General features: G+C 37.5%; 1 protein-coding gene across 1 annotated transcript in view; it reads left to right on the top strand.

Moving 5' to 3' along the window:
• The window catches only part of LMTK2 (lemur tyrosine kinase 2), a 44,554-nt gene that overhangs the window by 17,061 nt on the left and 6,005 nt on the right, over positions 1-21,488 (top strand). Inside the window, exons 4-11 of the mRNA XM_075718899.1 lie at positions 616-689; positions 1,225-1,343; positions 2,712-2,799; positions 10,740-10,873; positions 14,065-14,149; positions 14,728-14,849; positions 16,298-16,447; positions 16,708-19,606. Of these exons, the coding sequence (XP_075575014.1) occupies positions 616-689; positions 1,225-1,343; positions 2,712-2,799; positions 10,740-10,873; positions 14,065-14,149; positions 14,728-14,849; positions 16,298-16,447; positions 16,708-19,606 (3,671 nt within the window). The remainder of the gene's footprint in view (positions 1-615; positions 690-1,224; positions 1,344-2,711; positions 2,800-10,739; positions 10,874-14,064; positions 14,150-14,727; positions 14,850-16,297; positions 16,448-16,707; positions 19,607-21,488) is intronic.

The following is a 21,488-nucleotide window of genomic DNA, read 5'->3' as shown; positions in this document are numbered from 1 at the left end:
CTCTGCCAAGATCTGGGTCTTGTTTTCTATCCTTTCCCTCTCTGGGCTCTTTACATGAAGTATTTTTAGTCGGAAAATGTCCTCCTTCCAGATGGTAGCTATAAGTAGGGCAGTTGGGCTGAAGAGTAAAGCAGTCAAACCTTTTCTCTTAAAATGGTAACTCTCTGTATAACTATAAATATTAAGATGTACAAGCAATGAGTGTTGTCTAGGGTTGTCTACTTTTATTTACATAGGAAACCTTTATACGTAGGTTATTTGCTCTACCCAGCTACAGGGTGTGATACACTTTTATATTGGAATTAGAATTCAGCCTTTTTGCTTTCTTACTGAATGTATTACAAAATGTAAGCTTTTAATTTTTTTAAGGAGAATCATTGTGCTTTTGTAGGGGGTGTATTCTAGTATGGTTTAGAAGCTGGAGCTGAGAAAAGTTTCACTTGAGTGCTATTGTCACAATGTTACCTTCACACTTTATGTATGTCTAACTAGGTTCTGTTGCTTAGTCTGAATTGGGAATAAGTATTGTAGCAGCTTGCATTATTTCCTCAACAGTTAGATAACTTTGGCTGAGTGGTTTGATACATATTACATTTGTTTTGCTGTGTGTGACAGATGGATCAAAGTCCCAAGTTGCACGTCAGAGTCTAAACTACATCCAGGAAATTGGAAATGGTTGGTTTGGAAAGGTGAGAAGTTACCTTTTAATATTGTACTGCAGTTTTAGTCTTATTCCTAACTGACTAGGCTGCTGTATTTCCTTTAAAATGGTACTCTAAAAAAAAAAAAAAAAAAAAAGTAACAGCACAAGAAAAACTGAAGTTGAAAGTAGATGTTTCCTTGCATGCACTGTTTAGCTGTAATCACAGCACTAATCAGTTCTTTAATTTAAGCGTAATTTCTTACCAGAGTTACGTACTAGGTAGACATTTCTCTCCTGTGGATTTGAATTAATACATTCCTGTTATTACCAATTCTTTCTAGGAAAAAAATCTTAAGTAAATAAGAGGTCTTCACTAGAAAACATGTTTTCTGAAAGTTGATGTGAAGATCAGTTGTCAAGATTTATTAAGTATGGGTGTTTAATTATGAAAGCTCTGCATGCATTGACAAAAAAGCCAGAAAATCTTTCTTACAGCATGTTTTTAGCTCTTTTTCTTTGCAGGGAAACTCCAATTTTTTTTTTTCCCTCTGATTAAAGACACCATGGTTATCTTTCTTCAGGTTCTGCTTGGAGAGATCTACACAGGCACTAGTGTAGCAAGGGTAATAGTGAAGGAGTTAAAGGCAAGTGCAGGTCCCAAGGAGCAAGAACAGTTTTTAAGAAATGGAGAACCATACTAGTAAGTAATATTTCACAGCTTGGTTAACTTACACACTTCCTACTACTGCATATGAATTATGGACATTTCTTTTGTTCAGTGTTATTGTCTCTACTTGCCCTCCCTTATAACTGAAATGCTTGTCTTAAAAAGTGAAAATATAGTCAATCCAAAGTGAGCAAAGTTGAATTTGCTTAGAAATAAAAATAAGCTCTCTGCTTCTTTTTCTTCTACAGCTGTTTGGAACAAACTCCTGATGTTGCAAACTAACCTTATGCCTAATTACTTGCCTCTGAGAGCTGAGGTTTAAGTCCTGTACTTGGCTTTCTTGTTAGAAACAGGGGAACTTGCAACACTTTGTCTGCTCTCAGATACAGATTAATTTCTTTAAAGTTCCTTTTTTCAAAAAATTAAATGCAACATAGTGATAAAAGCTGATTTTGTTCAGGTAGCTTGCAAGGAGGCTTGTGCACACAGCCTGCCCGCCCCCCGCCCCCCCCCCCCCCCCCCCCCGAATTACAGTAACTTCAGTCCAGTAGTGCTCCACAATTGAAAAATCATTGATCTGACTGGAACTGCCAATAAACCAGGATTGTTTGGTGTTCTCTTCCTCTTGTGTTAGGCTTGGAGGATACTCGCTTGTAGGGGTTGAGCCTTTGTATATTAGAAAGGAATTTGGTACATTAAAGGAAGTGTAATTTCTCTTCCGATGTTTTGGGAGTAGTAAGAATTCTCCAAAGAGCTAACTGCCAGAAGTTAATGGCTTTTGTAGGTGACTGGAAAGAGAGAGGCATATTGTAGTTCACTAGACATAACTCACAGTGTGGTTTACCTTGCCTGAATATGCTACAGGTGAGTGGTCATAGAGAGCTTTCTATTCCTAATGCTTTCTAATGTCCTAGTTATATTTGTATTTAGGCTGAAATTGTTGGCAGGTGTCAGAAGAAGAAATCTCATGCCTTCTGCTGCATTGGCACAAGTGTTTTTGAAGCAATTTAGAAAAAGTAACTGATCTGACTGGGAGCTAACCCGGCTAAACAAAGGTTTAGCTTTTACTAAGATCAGTTCCTCAGTGTAGTTCATGAACCAGTTGCATTTTTGGTGTAAGGGATGGTGGGAGCATGGGTATGACTTTCTTGTGGCAGTGCTGGCTTTTGTGGTTTTGAGATCCTTTGAGTTTCAGCTGCTGTCAATAATATGCTGCAGCAATACAAAGGAGATATAAGGGTGCAAATAGAATCTGTGGCTTTGGATACTTGCACCTTCATGCCACCCCCCCCGCCAACGTTATGTGTTGAAACTTCTGGTAGTGATTTCACTGTGTTTCATTATACTGCAAATAGTGTATACTGTGAACTTTCTGGCTTTAACTGTATTTTTTCACTCCAGCATTCTTCAGCATCCAAATGTTCTCCAGTGTATTGGGCAATGTGTGGAAGCCATTCCTTATCTCCTAGTTTTTGAGTTCTGTGACTTGGTAAGTGCATTTATACAAAAGGCTACAGTTGTTTTTTCCATTGGTCTAAATTGTATGTAGTGTATTTACTGCCCTTCACTCATGAAGTGATTTGTTTTCTTTCTGGGAAATTTTTTGAGTAACCAGAATTAGTTACAGAATTAGAAGGCAGACTCTTTTTGGTTTAGACAGACCACAAGTGTAATTTTTTGTTTATATTCTTTCCAGTTCATCATGTAATTTCTAGGTGTTTGTGGAATGTACTGTTCTGTATTTGATAACGGGAATTACTAGTGTCTTTCAGTCTGCCTACATCAAGTAACGGGGAGCTTGGAAGGGAAAGGAGGTCATAGAAGGAAGCTTTTTATTGGAGTCTGGTATCACATGCATATGCTCACAATCGCATCCTAAATTCTGTTTGCTGTCTGTGCTGCCTTAATGTGCTTTTGTTACTGTTTCTATGAAAATGTTAATTGAGGAAACGGAAAGAATTTCCTTCCTTCTGCCTCGCCTCCCTCCCACCCCCCCAAGTGCCCAAATTTTACCCATGCTGTGCAGCTTTGGGCTAAAATGCAATGGTGGGCTCACTTCCAGAATCAGTAATGAGTGTATTTTAATAGCTAGAATTGTCAGTATTGTCCTATTCTCTTCCTGATCCTTTCTGTTACTGTATTCTTCTTTTCCCTACTCTTGTCCTTCTTTTCTTTCCCTCCTTGCCACCCTCAAGCAACTGCCTTATTATGCTTCCTGAACACCAAAAGAAATGCTAAGAGCACAGTGAAGGGTGTTCTCACTACTTTCTGCTCTGCTGTTAGTGCCACTGAAGATGGGAAGGATAGTTGCACAAAAACCTTGCTCAGCCACTGTGTTCCTGGGCATGTGTTGGAATTTACATGAATGTTGGGAGAAAGGGGGTGGTATGCATGTGTAGAAACTTTGAACTGTGCCCAGTATACACAAAGTCTTCAGAGACTAAAATTTGGATGTGGTGATGGATCTGTGGTCTGGAAAGACTTGAGTTGCTTTATTGTAGCATGACACATTATTAAAAACCAAACAAACCCTGAACTCCAGGTGGCTATCTAAACATTGGCTCAATAGCTGCTTTTAAAGTTTGTGGTCAAGATATCACTTAAAGCAGAGTTTCTTGAAAAATGTCAAGACGGAAATCAACTCAGAAGTGCATGTGTATGTTATTAAGAAATAAGTCTTTCAGAAGTAAGATAGTTTGCATTTATAAAATTCAGCAAGATCCTTTTTTATCAGCTTCACTACTATCGAATTTTCCTTTAAACTCAGGTGCACAAATACAGTTCTAGTTGCATCAGTTGGCTCAAGCAATTTAAATGAGAGTTAACATGAACTTTTGAGTTTTCTTGAGAAACATCAGTTAATCTGTGACCTTAAATAACTATATTTTCTATTACTGCTCTTTTGCTCAAATTTATTAGCTGTGGTAAATTAATGAGGCAGAAGTGCTGATAAAATCATTCTTTTCTACATGGAAGAAATGCCTGAACTTTTTAAGTGACTGATCAAAGTGAAATGTTCCAGTTTTGCTAAGAATTAAAAAGTATGTGCCTAAGATTAACCAGATAATGGTTTTCATAGTTTTTCAATATGTAGAAATGGAATACTTCTTACCAATTTTAAACCTGCTACTCAAATTGAAGGTTCTTTAAAAGCACCCTTGAAAGAGAATTGCATTTTATAGAGTCTAACAGATGCACATCTGAATATTTAATCAGATTTAATTGCTGCCATGTTTTTACATAGTTACGCTATTTAATCCAACTTTGAATTTGAAGATAGAGTTAGTTTTTAAAATTGCCCTACTTTAAGTATACAGGAAAAAAATAATATCCTTTTTTGATGCCTGATGATTAATGCCAGAAATTGTCGTGATCCTGCAGAGTAATCTGGAAAGGATTTTACTTAAGGGGATAAAATAGATTTTCACTTTAACTGGGGGCAGTAAGCTTGACAGCCAAAGTGGTAGTTTTATATATTCAAATGTAGTTAGGTAATTTATTTGGAATGGAAAATAAATGTCTGTGCTGATTTCTATTAAAAGTGAACTAAAACTTGTTTTTAGAAAATCATGGTGTGAGTTAAACATGACTTTCATAGTGAAAGGCTGGCTTACTTGAAGAGTTCTTACTCAGTAGAGCTGAGTATCTCTGAGACATCAGTGTTTTATTCACTGTGCATACAAATAATACAGGGGCTAGGCAGACAGAACAGTGTTCACTGAATAGTTTTATGCAGAGATTGAGACAAGGGCAGTAAGTTAGCTCAGTGTTGCTGTATGTCACTAATTCTTGTAGTCCCAGGGCCTAGTGTGGGAGGTAGCAATATTGGAGTGAGGGGAGAGGAAAGACATGAAGAAGGGAGAAATGTGAAGGAAGCCAGACGGCACCATTTGGTATAGAAGGTATGGCTAGATAGCTTTTTTTAGTAGACAGGTTTTTAGTGGAGTGCCAGTAGGCTGATATTCTAGAAGCTGTTTTTTATCACTGTGGCTGGGATGGCAGTTACTTTTATTTTTCAGGCTTTTAGTAAGTGATCTTGAAAGCTGGTAGCTTCTTCTGTACTTTTTTCCTGAAATTGGGTAAATTGGGGGATATGGAGGTGCTTCCAAAACAGGCAAAGAGTCTGATTCTTCAGAAAGACCATAGGGGCAGATGCAGTTGGAGTGATTGACTAAAGGTTCTAGTGTCTGTGGTGAATATATATTGTTCAAATAGGAACATGTTTCTCATCCTTCCCATTTTGCTAGCAGTGGTGTAATGCTATGCTAAAGCTCTTTACCTTGTGTTACTGGTGTTTTATATGTATATACAACAAAGAATAAACTTGTTTTAATCCCTTGTACTTACGTGATCAAGAATTTGATGGTTAAGAAGAAAGGTGGCAAATATGCCAACTGTGGTGGATAGGAAATTTAAATGTCTTCAGATGACAAGTTCTCTTGAGGCTCTTTCAGCAATGTAGACTTCATTTTGCAAGTCTGGCTTATTAAGTAATGAAAAATGTGGCTATTCTACTGACCAACACAGTCTAGAGGGTACAGTGGTTGCCTTCGCACTCCTTCAAATTCATAGCTTATCACAGCATGTCTCCCTTTTGCAGCTTCTCTTACTAGGGCCACTTGACCTTGCCTTGGCTGCTCAGGCAGCCCTGTTGGGTTATTGGTTCCCAGGCTCCTTGGCACTGAAAGGTCTTGATCAGAGGCACTGGAAACTGTAGAGCTAACTCACAGTAGCAACACTGAATGTCATGCAGGCTAACTTACTTTGTTTTCTTGGCCATATAAACTCCTTGCACATTTCTGTTACTCCAGATTGCTTGGTTACATATGCAGTAACTGTATTTGCTAGCATTTAACCTATTTTATAATGTAATCCAAGTTGCTCTATGTCCCCTGCTTTGCAGAGCTGGGCAAGGAGCAAGAGAGGTCAGTTGCACATAAGTGATTTAAAGCTTTTAAATCCTGATTTTCCTTTGCCTGTGTTAAAATTGTTTAAAAAATGGTAAATATAAAAATAAATGCTCAATAAGTTCTTAACACACCACCTCCCCCACCCTCTCCTCGGTATTAGTTGGCTTAATATGTTGGTGCAGTCTTCTATGAATAGTTAACTGTTCACTGTTAAACATTGTAGAATGATGCCAGGTTAAAAATAGTGGTAGCTGGCTTATTAACTAACATATTACTCAGCCATGTGTGGCCAGCATTTTGTCAGCACAGCAAATCCTCTAATGGATTGACATAATTTATGAATAAAGAAAAGTTATTCAAATGTGGAAGTAGCATGTATATTGTGAGGCTGATTTGCCTATCAAATTCTTAGATATTCTTCAAGTCGTGCAATTCCCTGAGCAGATGAGATCAGCAGGACGCAGTATGTGCCTAGAATGCCCTGTAGCTTGCTTTAGGGATGTTGCTATTAGTGGGAGGTGCCTGCCTGCAGTGGTTGGTTCTTTCTTTTGTTTGGGCTTTTTCTAATTACTGCCACTTGAAAACATTATCTTCAAATCAAAAAAGAATCTTTGCAGTGAAAGCTTCAACAAATCTCTTTAATGTGAAAACTTCTTAACCAAAGAGTTCAACAAATTTGTTTAGTAATCGTAGTCAATATCAATATGAGCAAGTAGTAGATATATCAGTGGTGTGTGGCTTCAAAAAAAAAAAAAGAGGGGGTGTGACAATTTATGACAACTTCAGAAATCATGTCTGTTGGGTTCAAGGATTCTGTGCTCTCAGAACTGTTTCATATTTCTTAAACTTAGGTATGCCTAAACAACTTTCTGATGATATAGGTGCTCTGTACCATACACTACTTTCAGGCATTTTAATGGTAGTGCCTGCAAGTGCTTACACTGTGAAGCAATGTTGGAGGGGGGAGGCAGGGGTAGTATTTTTAGTTGTCTAAGAACTTCAAAAGGAGCAATTATGTGGTATTGTGTGACTCGGCAGGTAGCTTTCCAACCTGGTAGAAAGTGTTCAGTAGACATAATTTGGTAACCTCTTTACACTTGTAAAACCCTATCATCAGTACCTACTGGTTTAAAAAGTTATGTCAGCTATTTGTTTGGGTGTGCATATGAACTAAATGTGGAATTTGCACAAACAAGAAAACTACCAGAGTACTGCATGTAAATATGCCCCCGGCTTCTGGCTGTTACAGAGAAAAAGCATATTAAGACTTACTTACAAAGATGGCTGAACTGATCCTGACTAGAACTGAGAAGGATGGAAGGAAAGGCAGAATCTAGTTCTTCACGGAGTCCCAGGAGAGGAGGGAAGAGTCAGAGTGGCAGAGGAAGCTGGAGAGAAAGTGGAGCCTTCCTCAAGCCTGATTATTGAGCTTTTTATATTTAGGTGTCCGAGCAGTGAATTTTGCAGAACTGTATTTATTCAGATATGTATAACCCTTGATATTTACTGTGTTAAAAAGTCTGTCAGATAAAGGGCCAGTTTGTGGCTTATGAAATAGTATGGGAGTAGTGTTGATGTATTGCTACTGTCTGCTTATAGGCAGGGAAGAATCATAGGACGATTCAGGCTAGCAAGGAGCTCAGGAGGTCTCCACTCCAACCTCCTGCTCAAAGCAGCGTCAGCCTGAGGTCAGACCATATTTCTCAGAGCTTTGTCCAGCTGGGTCCTGAAAACATCCAAGGATGGAAACTGCGCAGTCTGTCTGGGCAACCTGCACTTCTGCTCCAGTGTCCTCATGTGGAAAACAGTTTTCCTTACACTCAGTCTGAACTTCTTGTGTTTCAACTCATGCATGTTGCCTCTCATCCTCCCTCCATGCTCCACAGTGAAGAGCTTGGCTCAGTCTTTAATAACTTCATATGTACTGGGCAGCTGCTCTTAGGTGCTCCCAAAGTCTTCCTTTCTCTAGGCTGAATGCGCCCAGTTGCCTCAGCCCCTCCTCATGGTGAAATGCTTTGACCCCCTGACTTGGTGGCCCTGTACTGAACTTTTTCCAGTTTGTTGTCTGTCTTGTTTTGGGGCAGCCAATAGTGGACACAGGACCTAAATGTGGTCTAACAAGTGCTGAGTAGAAGGGGGTAGTCCCTTCCCTTGGTCTGCTGGCTATGTGGTCCTGTTTATGCAGCCCAGGAGGCTGCTTGCAGTCTTTGCTGCCAGGGCACGCAGGTGGTTGATGTTCAGCTTGCTGGCTACCAAGATCCCCAGGTCCCTTCCTGCAGAGCTGCTGCCTAGCTGGTCAGTCCTCAGTCTGTATTGTTGCAAGGGTTTTTTTCCTTCCCAGGTGCAAGATTTTGCATCTGTCCTTCTGGAGTTTTGTAAGGTTCCTGTTGGGCTGTTCTTCCAGCCTGTCCAGATCTGTCTGGATGGCAGTCCAGCACTTGAGTGTATTCATTGGTTCCCTCCAGTTTGGTATAAGCAATGTCCTCTTAAAGCAATAATTAAAAAAAACTTGTTTATGTTTTTAACCTTGATTGTAGCCTTAATTAGAATAGAATGGGAAAATAGAACCAGTATGTTTCAAGGTGCTGGATTTAATACAAAAATGTATGTCTACACGAATTCTTTAGTAAACAAGGGGTGCCACACAGCAGTGCTGTTATTAATGCATTTAAAAATTAAAAAGTAATTCCTTGGTGCATTTCAGGCATCCTAGGAACTTAAATCTACCTGTGACAAACCCTAAGTAACCAGGTGCTATTTTAATGAATGACAACAATTTTGGAGAGTGACTTTCTTCAGGCACTTGCTGCCACCTAGAGTCAGTTAAGCTCAGTATTTTGTACTTATATTCATTAGGCTATGCAGTTGGGAATCTCTGTGTGTTATGGACACTGTTAATTTTGTAGTTCTTTGGAACTCTGGCAAGGTAGAAAGGGGTGTGTGTTTTTATATATAATGTTTATACATATATACATGAGCCAGTATGATATTAAAGCTGTAATTGTAAGTCAGAAGAATCTTTCAGGAAACATTTTTAAAAATGTAGTTCTGTAGGATGCAAATCCTTAAATATTACCTAATTAGTAGCCAAAAACAGGATAAAGAGAATGTAATGAAGGCTTCTACAACATGAAACAGTATTAGAAGTTATGCATGCTTTCTCGCAAGGTGGTATAGCTAATTGCAGCATAAGTAGTATGTATAAAGCAGGTGAAGATAGAATAGCTGCTTGTGTGTACTGTAGAATCTATGCATGTTTTAAAAAATTAAAATGAAGTTGTTTTACATAGGAGTAGTGTCTGCTTTTAGGTCCCATTGCTTCTTATTTTATTAAATATAACCTAGGTTTGCAGCTGTCCAGCCAGTCACCTCAGCTGTTGCTGCACTGTTAGATTTTAAGGTACCACACAGACATCTACTGCTTGAACTAATAGAATTGTAAATTGTTGTCCTCAATTAACCATGTTAAGGAGGAATGAGATGCTTCAGTTATAGCTCCATAATGTGCATGAGCACCAGAGGAACAGAAAGTTTAGTGATCTTCAGTCTTTTCTGAACATCAGAGTGCTTTTTAGCCAGTGCAAAGACACCCTTCTTGTCTGGTCAGTCTCAAGGACTTCCCTTTAGTCTCCTTCCTGGCCCAAAATTTAGGCAGATAATGGGCCTGGACAGTTAGAGCCCAGAATGTTATGCTGGTGAAACAAGTTGTGATGTAATGTTGTGCAGTCTCAATACAAAAATGTGCTCCAAAATAATTTGATAAACTTGCAGAAAGTCTAAATAACAAAAATATAGGAGTGCTAGATTAAAAGTCCAGCTGTGAAAGTAGGAACAATAATGGCATGAGATACTTGTTCTCTTCCCTTGCTTGGATTCACTTACTATAGTCTTGCTTTTCCTGAATGTTTGAACACTTCAAGTCATTTCCCCTCTATTTCAAAGCTGTTCTTTTTTTTAGTAATTTATGGAGTGCTTCTGCGGGCTCATTCACTATGTGGCTGTTGTTCAGCATTGCGTAGATTCAGTAAAACTGCTGCCATCCTCTGAACTCTTTGACTGGAGTGGGCTGTATTACAGTGCTTTTTATATCTAAAACTCTGGTGAGCTGGCAATGTCTGAAACCCTTTTCTCTGGTCTCTCCCTTCCATCCCCTTGCAAATTCCAGACAGTCAGTTTTGCTGATTTGGAGCACTTGAAAACTTACCTTGTTTAAAAACAGGAGGTCATCAAACTCTGTTTTTTTAATGGAAAGTAGTATTGTATGACAGTTAGGTTTTATGTGGCAGTCTGATCTAGAATGTTAATTACTAAATGATTTGATTAAAAACCCTTAAAAGGACAATACTGTATGCCTTAAATTACTTCTATAAGAAGCCTTATGGAGACTGGAAACTTGAGGATATTTTTTATTAAGCACAAATGTGGTTAATAAGTAATGTGGTTAGTTGGTTCTTCATTAAATATTTTTCAGATTCAACCAACATACAAGGCTGATAAGTATTTTCAACTTCTTTTACAGGGTGACCTAAAAACTTACATCTGCAATGAGCAGGAACACGTTAAAGGAGATTCACAAATAATGCTGCTACAGAGAATGGCGTGCGAGATTGCTGCTGGACTTGCTGTAATGCATAAGCATAATTTTGTGCATAGGTATGCTTTCCAGATAAATTGCTTTTAGTTATGATGCACTCTTAAGATTCATGTAGATACTTTCATTAAAATCCGTGTGTATTGAAGATTGTGTTTTAACAAACTCCTGTCTAACTTGCATATCCTAAGTCATGAAAGGGTGATGCTTATGAAGATGCTAATTTAACTGCAGTGGTGTGGTTTTACAGCTCCCACCTGGCTGAATGCTGATCACCTACTTTTAGGTTTGCAGCCCATGGAACACAACCCACTGCTAAGCCAGTCCAGAAGATGTAGCTGTTAGATTAGTTCTTGGCCAAGTTGAATTTGTTTTGTTTATTGGGGGGGAGGGATGTTAGAATTTTGTTAGAATGAATCTTACCTGTTGTGGGGTGGTTTTTTTGTTTGTTTGGTTTTTTTAGATTATAGCAATTTAGAACTTCTGTTTGGTAATATGTTACCTTTGTTACTAAAAACGGAAAAAAGCTGCCTTTCTAATGCAGTAAGGGAGAGGCTGACTTTAGATGAAAAATCTGACTTGAAGTAGGTGTTCTCTCACTGAATTATTGTTCATGTAACCTTTTAATCTTTAGTAATGGAGGTAGTCAGATTTAGAAGAAATCATAATGGGAGAACAATTTTGTTTTGATCAGGGGGGAAAAAGCTAGATTATTTTTAATTAAAGTTAATGCAGTTGATACTGAAAGAATGGCAGTAGTAGTAAAAGGCTGGGAAAAATGAATTCATGAAGCCAATTGCTGAGAAATATGCCTTTTTTTTTTTTTTTTTTACTTTAAATGAAAAGGTGTTAAGGAACTGGAAGACATCAACCTTAGACTTGTAATGACTAAAATATTAAAGAGTACTTGTTCCCTGAATATGGCTTACCTGATAAAACCTTGGGTATCACAAGACAGTTTATTTTGGTTTTATGTTGGATCAGTCTCTGCTATAGAAACAGCACTTGCATCATCCCTTTCAGCAAGTTAGGAACTTGTGCTACTAGAGCTTGTCAGTGCACATCTTGCTACTTAGAGAAAGCAGAGACTTTGTGTTCAGGGAGAAGCTGAACTATTAAACTGAAGTCTTAAAAGGTGCAGGTGTAAAATAACAGCAAAACCCTGAGAAAACCCCAAAGTCTGGACTTGGCTGTTGGCTGATGGGCAGAGCTATTCTTTTAACCTGTTTAACAATTTCAAATGACTTGAAGGTAGTAGTAACAGTTGTACCTGTCAAACTGAGTGATCGCTGTTTCTGTATTGCAGCAGCATGGCTTTGTAGGTATTGCATTTAACAGTACGTTTTCAGTGGAATACAGTTAAACTTGGTAAATAATTATTTTGTGGATCTGCAGGATTCTTACTGTAAATGTTTACTTCTAGCAACACTATCCTGATGCTGTCAGAGTAAGTGGTAAAGCTCCAGCATCAGTGATTTTGTTGTTAGTGGTAAATTCAAGCAGCTGAAATTTTATTTTCTCTTCCAGGATATTTATTTAAATAATATAAAACGAGTTGGAAAGCTTTGGGGCGTACTTTTGAGGGTTACAGATGTATTTCTGATCTGTGTAGTTCAATGACCCTGGAAAGGAAAACATTTTCTTCTTTCTTTGAAGTAGGGAAACTGTATGGCTTTCAGACCTTTTGTACTTCAGAGACTTTTTATTTTTAAGCCACACAGAAGCAATGGTAGAATTCTTCCAGTGCACGTAATTGCCTGGTACCCTTCTGTGAAACTGAGAAGCAAAATATTTGATCAATTAGTCTGTGCAGCTCTTCGCTGTCACAGCTACTGTTCCATAGTAAGCATGCAACTTCATTAAACTTGCACACATTTCTGAGTTTTCACTATGGGTTTTCTACAACAGCTTCTTGGTATTATTACAGCAGCACTGCTGGCTATAGGTACTTGTGGTCTGGTTTATGGTGGAAACGTACCAAATACATTACTTTTTCTGATGGTCTTTTTCAAATACTATGTATAGTTTTAGTTTGTGTGTAATGTATGGTTTTGTTATTTAGAGGAATTTAACTGTAGGTGTAAGAAATTACTAGTTGCTTAGTATCATATTGTAACATTAAGTATTTAAACAGGATCTGAATTGTTGATAGATTTTGCTTATGACAATTAAGACACAAGACATGCAACGATAGGTGTTAGGTAAGGAGGGACCTACATCAGTCTAGCATGTGAACAGCGTAGGTAATCCATCATAGGATTATTAGTGGAATGAAATAATTGCATATAAATTCTGAGTGTAGTTTGAATGCTTAAGAGTATACTTCATTACTCTAGAGAAGTGACTACAGTTTGAACTGTTTTATAAAGGACAGGGTTTTTATAGTCTAGGGTTTTTTGTATAAAATCTTTAAATGCAATTGCCTTGTCACTATGTTTAGTTTTATTTGGATTCCAGAACACAGATTCTACTCAATCGTGTGGCTCTAAAATTATTCTCTTCTGAAAATGTGGGAGGGCCTAAGGGCAGTCATATCCCTGTGGCCACAAAACAAATCTTGTCCAGTAAGTCTACTGTAAGGAGAGACCCTATCAGTAGTTTTTTTTTTTTTTTTTTTTTGAAAGTGATGAGTGTTTATATAGAACTATGGTGTCTGCAGTATTCCAGTGAGATATGGGATCAGTTGTTGGCTTGTATAGGTTCTAAAACTTAATGAAAACATAAGCAACAAGAAAACTATCTCAACATTTAGTTTGGATCAAAATTGTACTTTTGAAATTAATCTTGCCAGTTGCTGTGCCTGGGTTTGCATTATGAGTTGGCCTATTGAAGTGCGTGGACTGGTTTAATTTAACCCAAAGAGAATTGGAAAGTTAGCTGTAGGAGCACACCTTTCTTGCACCTAGCTTGCTTCAGCCTTTAGTAGGGTTTAGGTCTATGGGATTGAACTACAGCTCATGTGAATAAAATCGCTGAAGTGTATATAGTGTGGATGTTGAATCCTTAGTACTAGTTGTTTCATATTACTCATCTGCTCCTATTATGGCCTGCTGCTTGCTACTGTAACCTATAACTGTGCATAACTCCTAGATTTTTTTTTAATTTTTTTTTTAAGAATTTTGTTGGCTTTTCATTTGATACTTTAAGCTATGGCCTGACTTACAAGAAGTGTCACTTCTGTTAACCTGCTTGTCTTAATTTCCATTGAAGACTTCCTGGTTTGGTCTCATTATTTATTTGTTTGCTTTTTCAGTGACTTGGCCTTACGGAATTGCTTTCTTACATCTGATTTAAATGTCAAAGTAGGAGATTATGGTATAGGATTCAGTAGATATAAGGTAAGTTAATCTAGTCATGTACCACTTTTTTAAAAGGATTTGGGGCCTAAGGTTATACCAAGCATACTTTAAAGTTATAAACTGATACTAGATTGTCCTTTATTTGAATAATGGACTTTCGAAGTATAACTGGCAAATAACCATAGTAAGCTCATGTAACAGAACAGATGACCTTTCTAGAGATGAGTAGAGTTTATCCTTGTAGAAGGAAGCTTCTGGCTAAACCTATCCTTTTTAGGTCCTATTTACAGTAGTCCTAAAATAGGCACAGATTTGTTTTAATGTTTTAAGAAAGGAAAAATTCAGTCAAATTTCATAATGAAAATGTTAAAAATATTTAAATATATCAAGAAAGGCATTAATTAAAAATGCTTTGAATACCAAACCTTAAACAAGAAGTTGCCTTTCCTCTATAGCATTATTCTCTGCTACTTGGGGAAAATGGGATTAATTTTTTTTTAATTCTAATGTTTTTGCATAGGGATCACATAAAACCATATTAAGTAAAGGACTGTCAACTCCTGGAAGTTGATCCAATGTTTGTTCAGTCTTTTTCTGTGTTTTTGTCAATAATTTAGGACGATTATATTGAGACAGATGAGAAGAAACTTGTTCCTCTCCGATGGACGGCACCTGAGTTAGTAACAAGTTTTCAAGACAGGCTGTTATCAGCAGAGCAAAATAAATACAGTAACATATGGTATGTAGTAGGCTTTAAAATAATTTCAATGAGAGATTTGTGAACATATTTTCAAATAATATTTATAGTTAAATTGAATAGTGGCCTGATGCACTGCTTTTTTTTTATCAGATGTACAGTAGGTTAATCTCTACAAACCTGAAACTGTATCTTGCTTTGAAAAGATAGTTAGAAATCTGTTGAGAGAACAGATTAAGATAAAATGTTTAGCAGAAGAATAGGTGTTTATACTACTAAAAGTAATACTGTATATTTGCCAAATGCTTTCAAATGTTTATAAAGGAAGGAAATGGTAAATTATTTTTCCAGTAATATAATAGCTGTGGGTGACATAAAAAGTTGATCCCACTAGAGCCTGATTAAGTTTCATTGGTAGAACGGTAGCATCTTAATTTCTTGCTGTAGCATTTGAGGGCTGCAATTAACTGTTTGTCTCTGCTACCAAAGAGCTCATAGGCAAAGGCTAGTGAAAATCTTGAATATGAACTTTTCTGAAGTTGCTGAATTCTACTTCAAGTCTCAAGTCCTAAGAAATTTTGATGATGGAAATTGGGGCTCAGGCTAACACTTCTGAAAACATTGTAGTTAAATTCCTGCTTTTATATTCTAAGGATACTAAGTAGTAAACTAGGTTTTATTTGCTAATTTAAAGGTTGCAGAAAGCAAGTGGGGTAGGTAGAAACTATCTAAATACTAATTTCCTTGCATCTTTTAAGCAGGCTTCCTCCGGTCATACTGTTCATCTAAACTGCAAGCAGCCAGGGTCTTAAGGTTTCCAACTTGAATTTTAGTGACTTTTATACAGAGCTGCTTTGAACAGATTCGGACTAGATGACTTCCATAGACCCCTTCCAATCTAAATAATTCTACTGTAATACATGCAGAGTCAGTTACTTAGTATTTTGAGCAAGAAAAGGCTGCCCAAAGATCAGCATCAACTCTAATCACTGAAAAATGTGACTAGTGTTGTATACAGTATACATACAGCACTGAGCAAAAGAGGGGGCTTCTGACCACTGCAGCTTAAAAATAAATAATTTTATGAAAGCTGAAACAAAGATTAGTGTTCTAGCAGTTTGACCCATAACAGCAACTTCTGATGAAAGCTTTTCCTACTGTTGGATTAACCATAAGGTTTATTCATCTTGCTTCTCTAAAAAGGCGTTTTCTACTTTTTAATATATGGAGGTTTCTTCCATAGTTGAATCATTTGAGGCCTCTTATATTTTGTTGCCTTCACTGGTGTTGCCTTCATTGTCATTGCCTTCAAGCAACTTTATTCTTGAGGCTTCTAGCATTCTGTCAAATAAAATGAGTTAACAGGTTCTGAATTAGAGAGTGATATTTGTTTCTTCTTGCCAGTTGTGCTTTGCATAATCCTTATTTTCTTAAAAAAGCAACTTTAAAATAGTTCTTAGAATGCACAGTTGTTTGCTGCTCTTTTTCAGGTCCCTGGGTGTCACGTTGTGGGAGCTGTTTGAGAATGCTTCTCAGCCTTACTCAGACTTTTCTGATGGGGAAGTCCTGACCCATGTCATAAAGGAGAAGCAGGTTAAACTCTTCAAGCCACGTCTGGAGCAGCCATACTCTGATAGATGGTAAACTTTAAATGTTTTTATTCTTAAAGCTGCTGAAGAAGTTTCTCAAATTACTCAGTTCTCTTAAATTTTTTTTAAAAAACTGCTACATGGAATCATGCTCCTGGCAAAGAAACACTACATAAAAGTAAAAGGAGTTGCTATAGATGGAAGTTCCTGCCAGCGATATTAGTTGTTAGTCCTTCGCTTGTTAGATACCTGAATTTTATAAATTTCTTTTCAGTGTGAAACCTATTGAAACGTGTTTCTTATTTGTATAGGTATGAAGTTCTGCAGTTCTGTTGGCTACCTCCAGAAAAGAGACCAACAGCGGAAGAAGTGCATAGACTTTTAACTTACCTTCGCATGCAAAGCCAAAGGGACTCAGAGATTGATTTTGAACAGCAGTGGAATGCTCTTAAACCAAACACCTCAAACAGAGAAACAAATAATTCTGCATTTCCAATCTTAGATCACTTCACAGGAGATAGACTTGGCCATGAGATGGAGGAAGTTCTTACTGTAACTGAAACAAGCCAGGGTCTCAGCTTTGAATATATATGGGAGGCAGCTAAACATGATCATTTTGATGAATGTGGTCATGTGAATCCTGATGAAGCAATGACATACACAAGTATTTTCTTTCCAGTGGAGGTTTTTGAGAGGTCACTTTCAGAGCAAGGGTCAGGAGCACAGGATGGAAGTGGTCAAGAAGGATCACTTGCTGTCCCTGGGGTGTTACCTGTGTTTGATGCACACAAGCTTTCTGTTGGAAATGACTACTATATTCAGTTAGAGGAAAAAGGAAGTGGCTGCAGCATGAATTTTGATAACCAGTCAGTTGTACTAACTACAGAAGTTGACCATCAAGAAGCTGTGCAAGAAAAAAGTTCTCATTTCACGGTTCTCAGGGATCTTGATGTTGAAGAATCTAGCACTGACGGGGACTTCTTCCACTACAATACAGATCCTAAAGAGGAATTTTTGCCTGCTACTAGTAGTCCAGAAAGTCCTTTCCAGAATATCTTTAATGACATCGACAGATCGGAAGAATTGACAAGCAGAAAAATACTTGGTTTTGCTGAAACAAATGATACTCCTAAAGACTTTAAACCAGCTGTTTTAAACCCAAACACAGATGCTAGAAAGGCAGGAGGCCTTTCCGAGAAGGAGCATTTTAGTCATGCTTCTGAAAACGAAACAGTTTCCTTATGTGAAAATATCTCTAACCAGTCCGACTTGGTAACTTTAGAAGAACTTTCTGATAACTTCTTATTTCTTCAAGAGAAAAACTTATTAACAGGGTTACTGTCTAGCAAAAGCAACAGTGATTTGGGGCAAAAGCCAGATGTTCTAAAAAGTATATTAGCAACCTCAAACAGAAACTCTGTAGAGCCTGAGCCTGTGTTGGCTGAAAATACACAGGTCTTTTTAATACATGAAAGTCTTGGAACAGTCAAAGATGAAAACTTTAACCCAGTGACAACGAATAAAGATCCAAATTCTCAGTCTCAGACTACTGTAGAGTTGCAGGCATCCTCTAGTCCATCTGTAGCACCTAAGTCATGTGAAAAACGTGCAAATCTTCCTTATTTGAAGGATGAGGGAGAACTTTTAAATGTGGAAGTCGATGAAGTCGTGTCCTGTAATATTGATAGTCTCTGTCAAGAAGAGCTATCCAATAATGCCAAAAATAATAATGTTGGAAACAATCCATATTACGGTGTTGCTGTTGAAACAGATGAGTGTGATGCACAAATAAAACAGGGAATCGTTTTGAAGTCTGATGAAATAGCTTTCAGTAGAGAAAAATGCAGTGATCAGGAAGATATGAAAAGAAGCCTGCAAGATAAGTCTCCCATATTAAAAAAAGATGAATGTTTATTGGGGGAAAAACAAGAAACATCAAATCATTTTGAGAACTGTAATGATGTTCCAGAAGAGGTGACCTTAATTTCTGTTGCCACTTCAGATTGTACAAGTCAGGATAGTCTTTTGGAAGACAGCCCATCTCCTATACAAACTGTAGAACAAGCTTTAGAGACACCTGATTCTTTGGATTCTTTAGATGTAAATGAGGCTTTAGAATCTTTACAGGCTCAAAGTCCTCAGAAACTTTTGCCACCTGATAAACCTGCTGACAGTGGCTATGAAACGGAGAACCTGGAATCTCCAGAATGGACTTCCCACATCACTGTTGAAGATGCTTCTAGTGTAGATACTGCTCTCTGTGTTGTCAGTGAGAGCAATGTCAGTGCTTCACCTTCTAATCCAGTCATAATTGTTTCAGAGGCAGCAGCTTGTTTAGATGCAGTGAACAGCAATTCTGAAATAACCCCAAAGGTTTTTCTGGGTGGAAATCAAAACTCGTATAGAGACTCTGCCTATTTCTCTGATAATGATTCTGAGCCAGATAAAAAAACAGAAGAGACTGTAAATCTGTCAAGAGAGACTGTGTGTGTTGTTTCTTCAAATAGAGAGAATACTACTGAAGAGGATTACAGTTTTGAAGAGAGACAGCAAAAGTGTGACCAGTATACCAATAATCAAAATGCAAAACTAGAACTAAATCACAACTTAGGGATGCAAGAGATGGATGTAAGGATGCAGGGGTGTCCTGATGAGTGGGCTGAGGCAACTCTGAATTCCCTGGAAATATCGATAAGAAATAACCTAAGGGATGAAATAAAACTATCTGAGACTTCCCATAAGACCGTCTCTTGTGTTGGCACTAATACTTCAGAACTTCTTTCACACAGAGACTTAAAGTCTGTGCATAACATACGCAGTCCTTTAGATTTGAGTAACAGTGAAAAGTCCTTCTATCACATGGAAGGACAAAAACTGAAAGAGCCAGATATTGAAGGAAAATACCTCGGCAAACTCGATGTTTCTGGAATGCTTGATTTAGAAGATGGTGATGATGCAGATGAGGAAGATGAAAACAGCGATTCTGAGGATGACATGAGGACTTTTCATATGCATAGTCTGAGTTCTGACAGTGAAGATGAAACTGTTCATCAAGTACCTGAGATACTTACTGACAAGGATGATGGAAAACATCTGAGAAGCTTGTTGAAACTTCCAAAACCTCTTAATGAAAGGCAACATGAGCATTGGAAAAATGAGAAAAAGGCTGTAACATTCTTCGATGATGTGACGGTCTATTTGTTTGATCAGGTATCCTTTTTTTTTTTCCCTTTTTTCAATTACTAAGTAAAGTTTTTGTTGGTTTAGGGTTTTTTTAAAACAAGATGTGGCAGAATAGCTTAATATTTGTGGACGCATTGTTACAAGATGACTTTTCTTGTCTTGGCAGGGTTAGATCTTGTTTGATGTGGGTCATTTTTTTCTTTATATATAAAGAAAAAAGAAACTTTTTTTTCTTGGCTAGGTGCAGTTGTGTGCTGCTGGTAGAATAGCAGCACTAATTTGAAGTGAAACAAGGGTTTTGCTTCGGGTGGGGTTGGTTGGCAAGTCCTGAATCTCCATTGCTTTTGGACCCTTGACTGCATGTGCTGAATGGAACATGGTTTTTAGTGATGGCCTTTGTGATGTTTATAAGCTGTGTTTAATTTGAATATGTGACAACATCATTATGGACCAGATTTGATTAATCTATTTTACCAGAATGTTGTTGTAACTTTATAGAAGCAGTTTATCTGTTTAATGGGTTTGGGGACTTTAAGTTGAAATGCCTTTATAAAATAAAACAAGGAGAAAAACAAACAAACAAAAAAACCCAACACCACCCCCGAAAAACCAAACTACAACCTAACTCTGAATCTTGTGTTAGTTAGCATTAAGATAAATTCACCTTAAACAATAATCAAAGATGAGAACACTATTTAGATGGCAGTGCTACTTTTTATTAATCCAATGTGATTCAAGTTCAGTGAAATACTGATCTGCTTATAAAATTCAAGGTTACCTTTGTTTCCCTAGCTGCTTTATCAATTTTTAACTTCTGTAACTTGATACAGAGGGGATTGTGTTTTCACATTATGGCAACTAAACTAGTACAGTGAGTTTAAAAGAACAGTCACATTGTCAAGCTTTGGAAATGTTGCTTATGATGACGCACGTAAATATTAGAGATAATTGTGTTTTGGAATTGAAAGCATACGTGATATATTTGTGTTTAGGCAGTCTGTAGAATAGTAATCCTTTTGTCATAGGAGAAGGAAAAAAAATCAGCTGTGTTTAAACTGCTCTTAGTTGTTGAACTCTTTACTATTACAGTAACCGATAAAATGTTGGCTACTTCAAATACTGGTCATACGAAGTCTGTCTTTTTATCCTGAAGCATGATTAAAGGGTGAAAAAATAAAAATTAAAAAAAAAAGCTGGGAGATGGGATAAGGCTTTATTAAATTAAGGCTCAAGCTGTGTCAGGGGAGGTTTAGATTGGATATTAGGAAAAACTTCTTCACGGAAAGGGTAATCAAGCATTGGAACAGGCTGCCCAGAGACGTGGTAGAGTCACCAACCCTGCAAGTGTTCAAAAAATGGGTAGACGTGGCACTTTGGGACATGGTTTAGTGAGCATGGGGGTTTTGGGTTGATGGTTGGACTGATGATCTTAGAGATCCTTTCCAATCTTAATGATTCCTAGTTTTTACTTTCATTAAAAATAGCCCAGCCACCAAGCCAGGAAACATGAAATTGCTACTCTACCCTTAACTGGTTTAGTGGTGGACTTGGTGATGTCAGGTTAATGGTTGGACTGGATGATCTTAAAGGTCTTTTCCAACCTAAACAATTCTATGATTCTAAATAGAAAAAACCCTACCTGTGTCAGTCTGATAAGAGAACTGTTTTCAATTGGAAGATGTTTTAGCTTGGTTCCTAGAAATATGAAACCTTTTTATATCATAAATAATATTTAAATAGTCATTTCCTGCATGCATTCTAGCGTAGATTTGACACAACTTTCTTTAGAAATCGAAGTACATGCATATGCTTAAACTATAACTCAAAGTTTTGTTGTGTGGTAGTAACCTAAGAGTTTACAGACCATTTAATTCTATAGTAGATTTGATGATGGGGGTGGGAAGTGTAT

This window comes from Pelecanus crispus, chromosome 11, assembly GCF_030463565.1.
Source record: "Pelecanus crispus isolate bPelCri1 chromosome 11, bPelCri1.pri, whole genome shotgun sequence".
NCBI lineage: Eukaryota > Metazoa > Chordata > Aves > Pelecaniformes > Pelecanidae > Pelecanus > Pelecanus crispus.
This window is presented reverse-complemented; position numbering and strand designations above follow the sequence as displayed.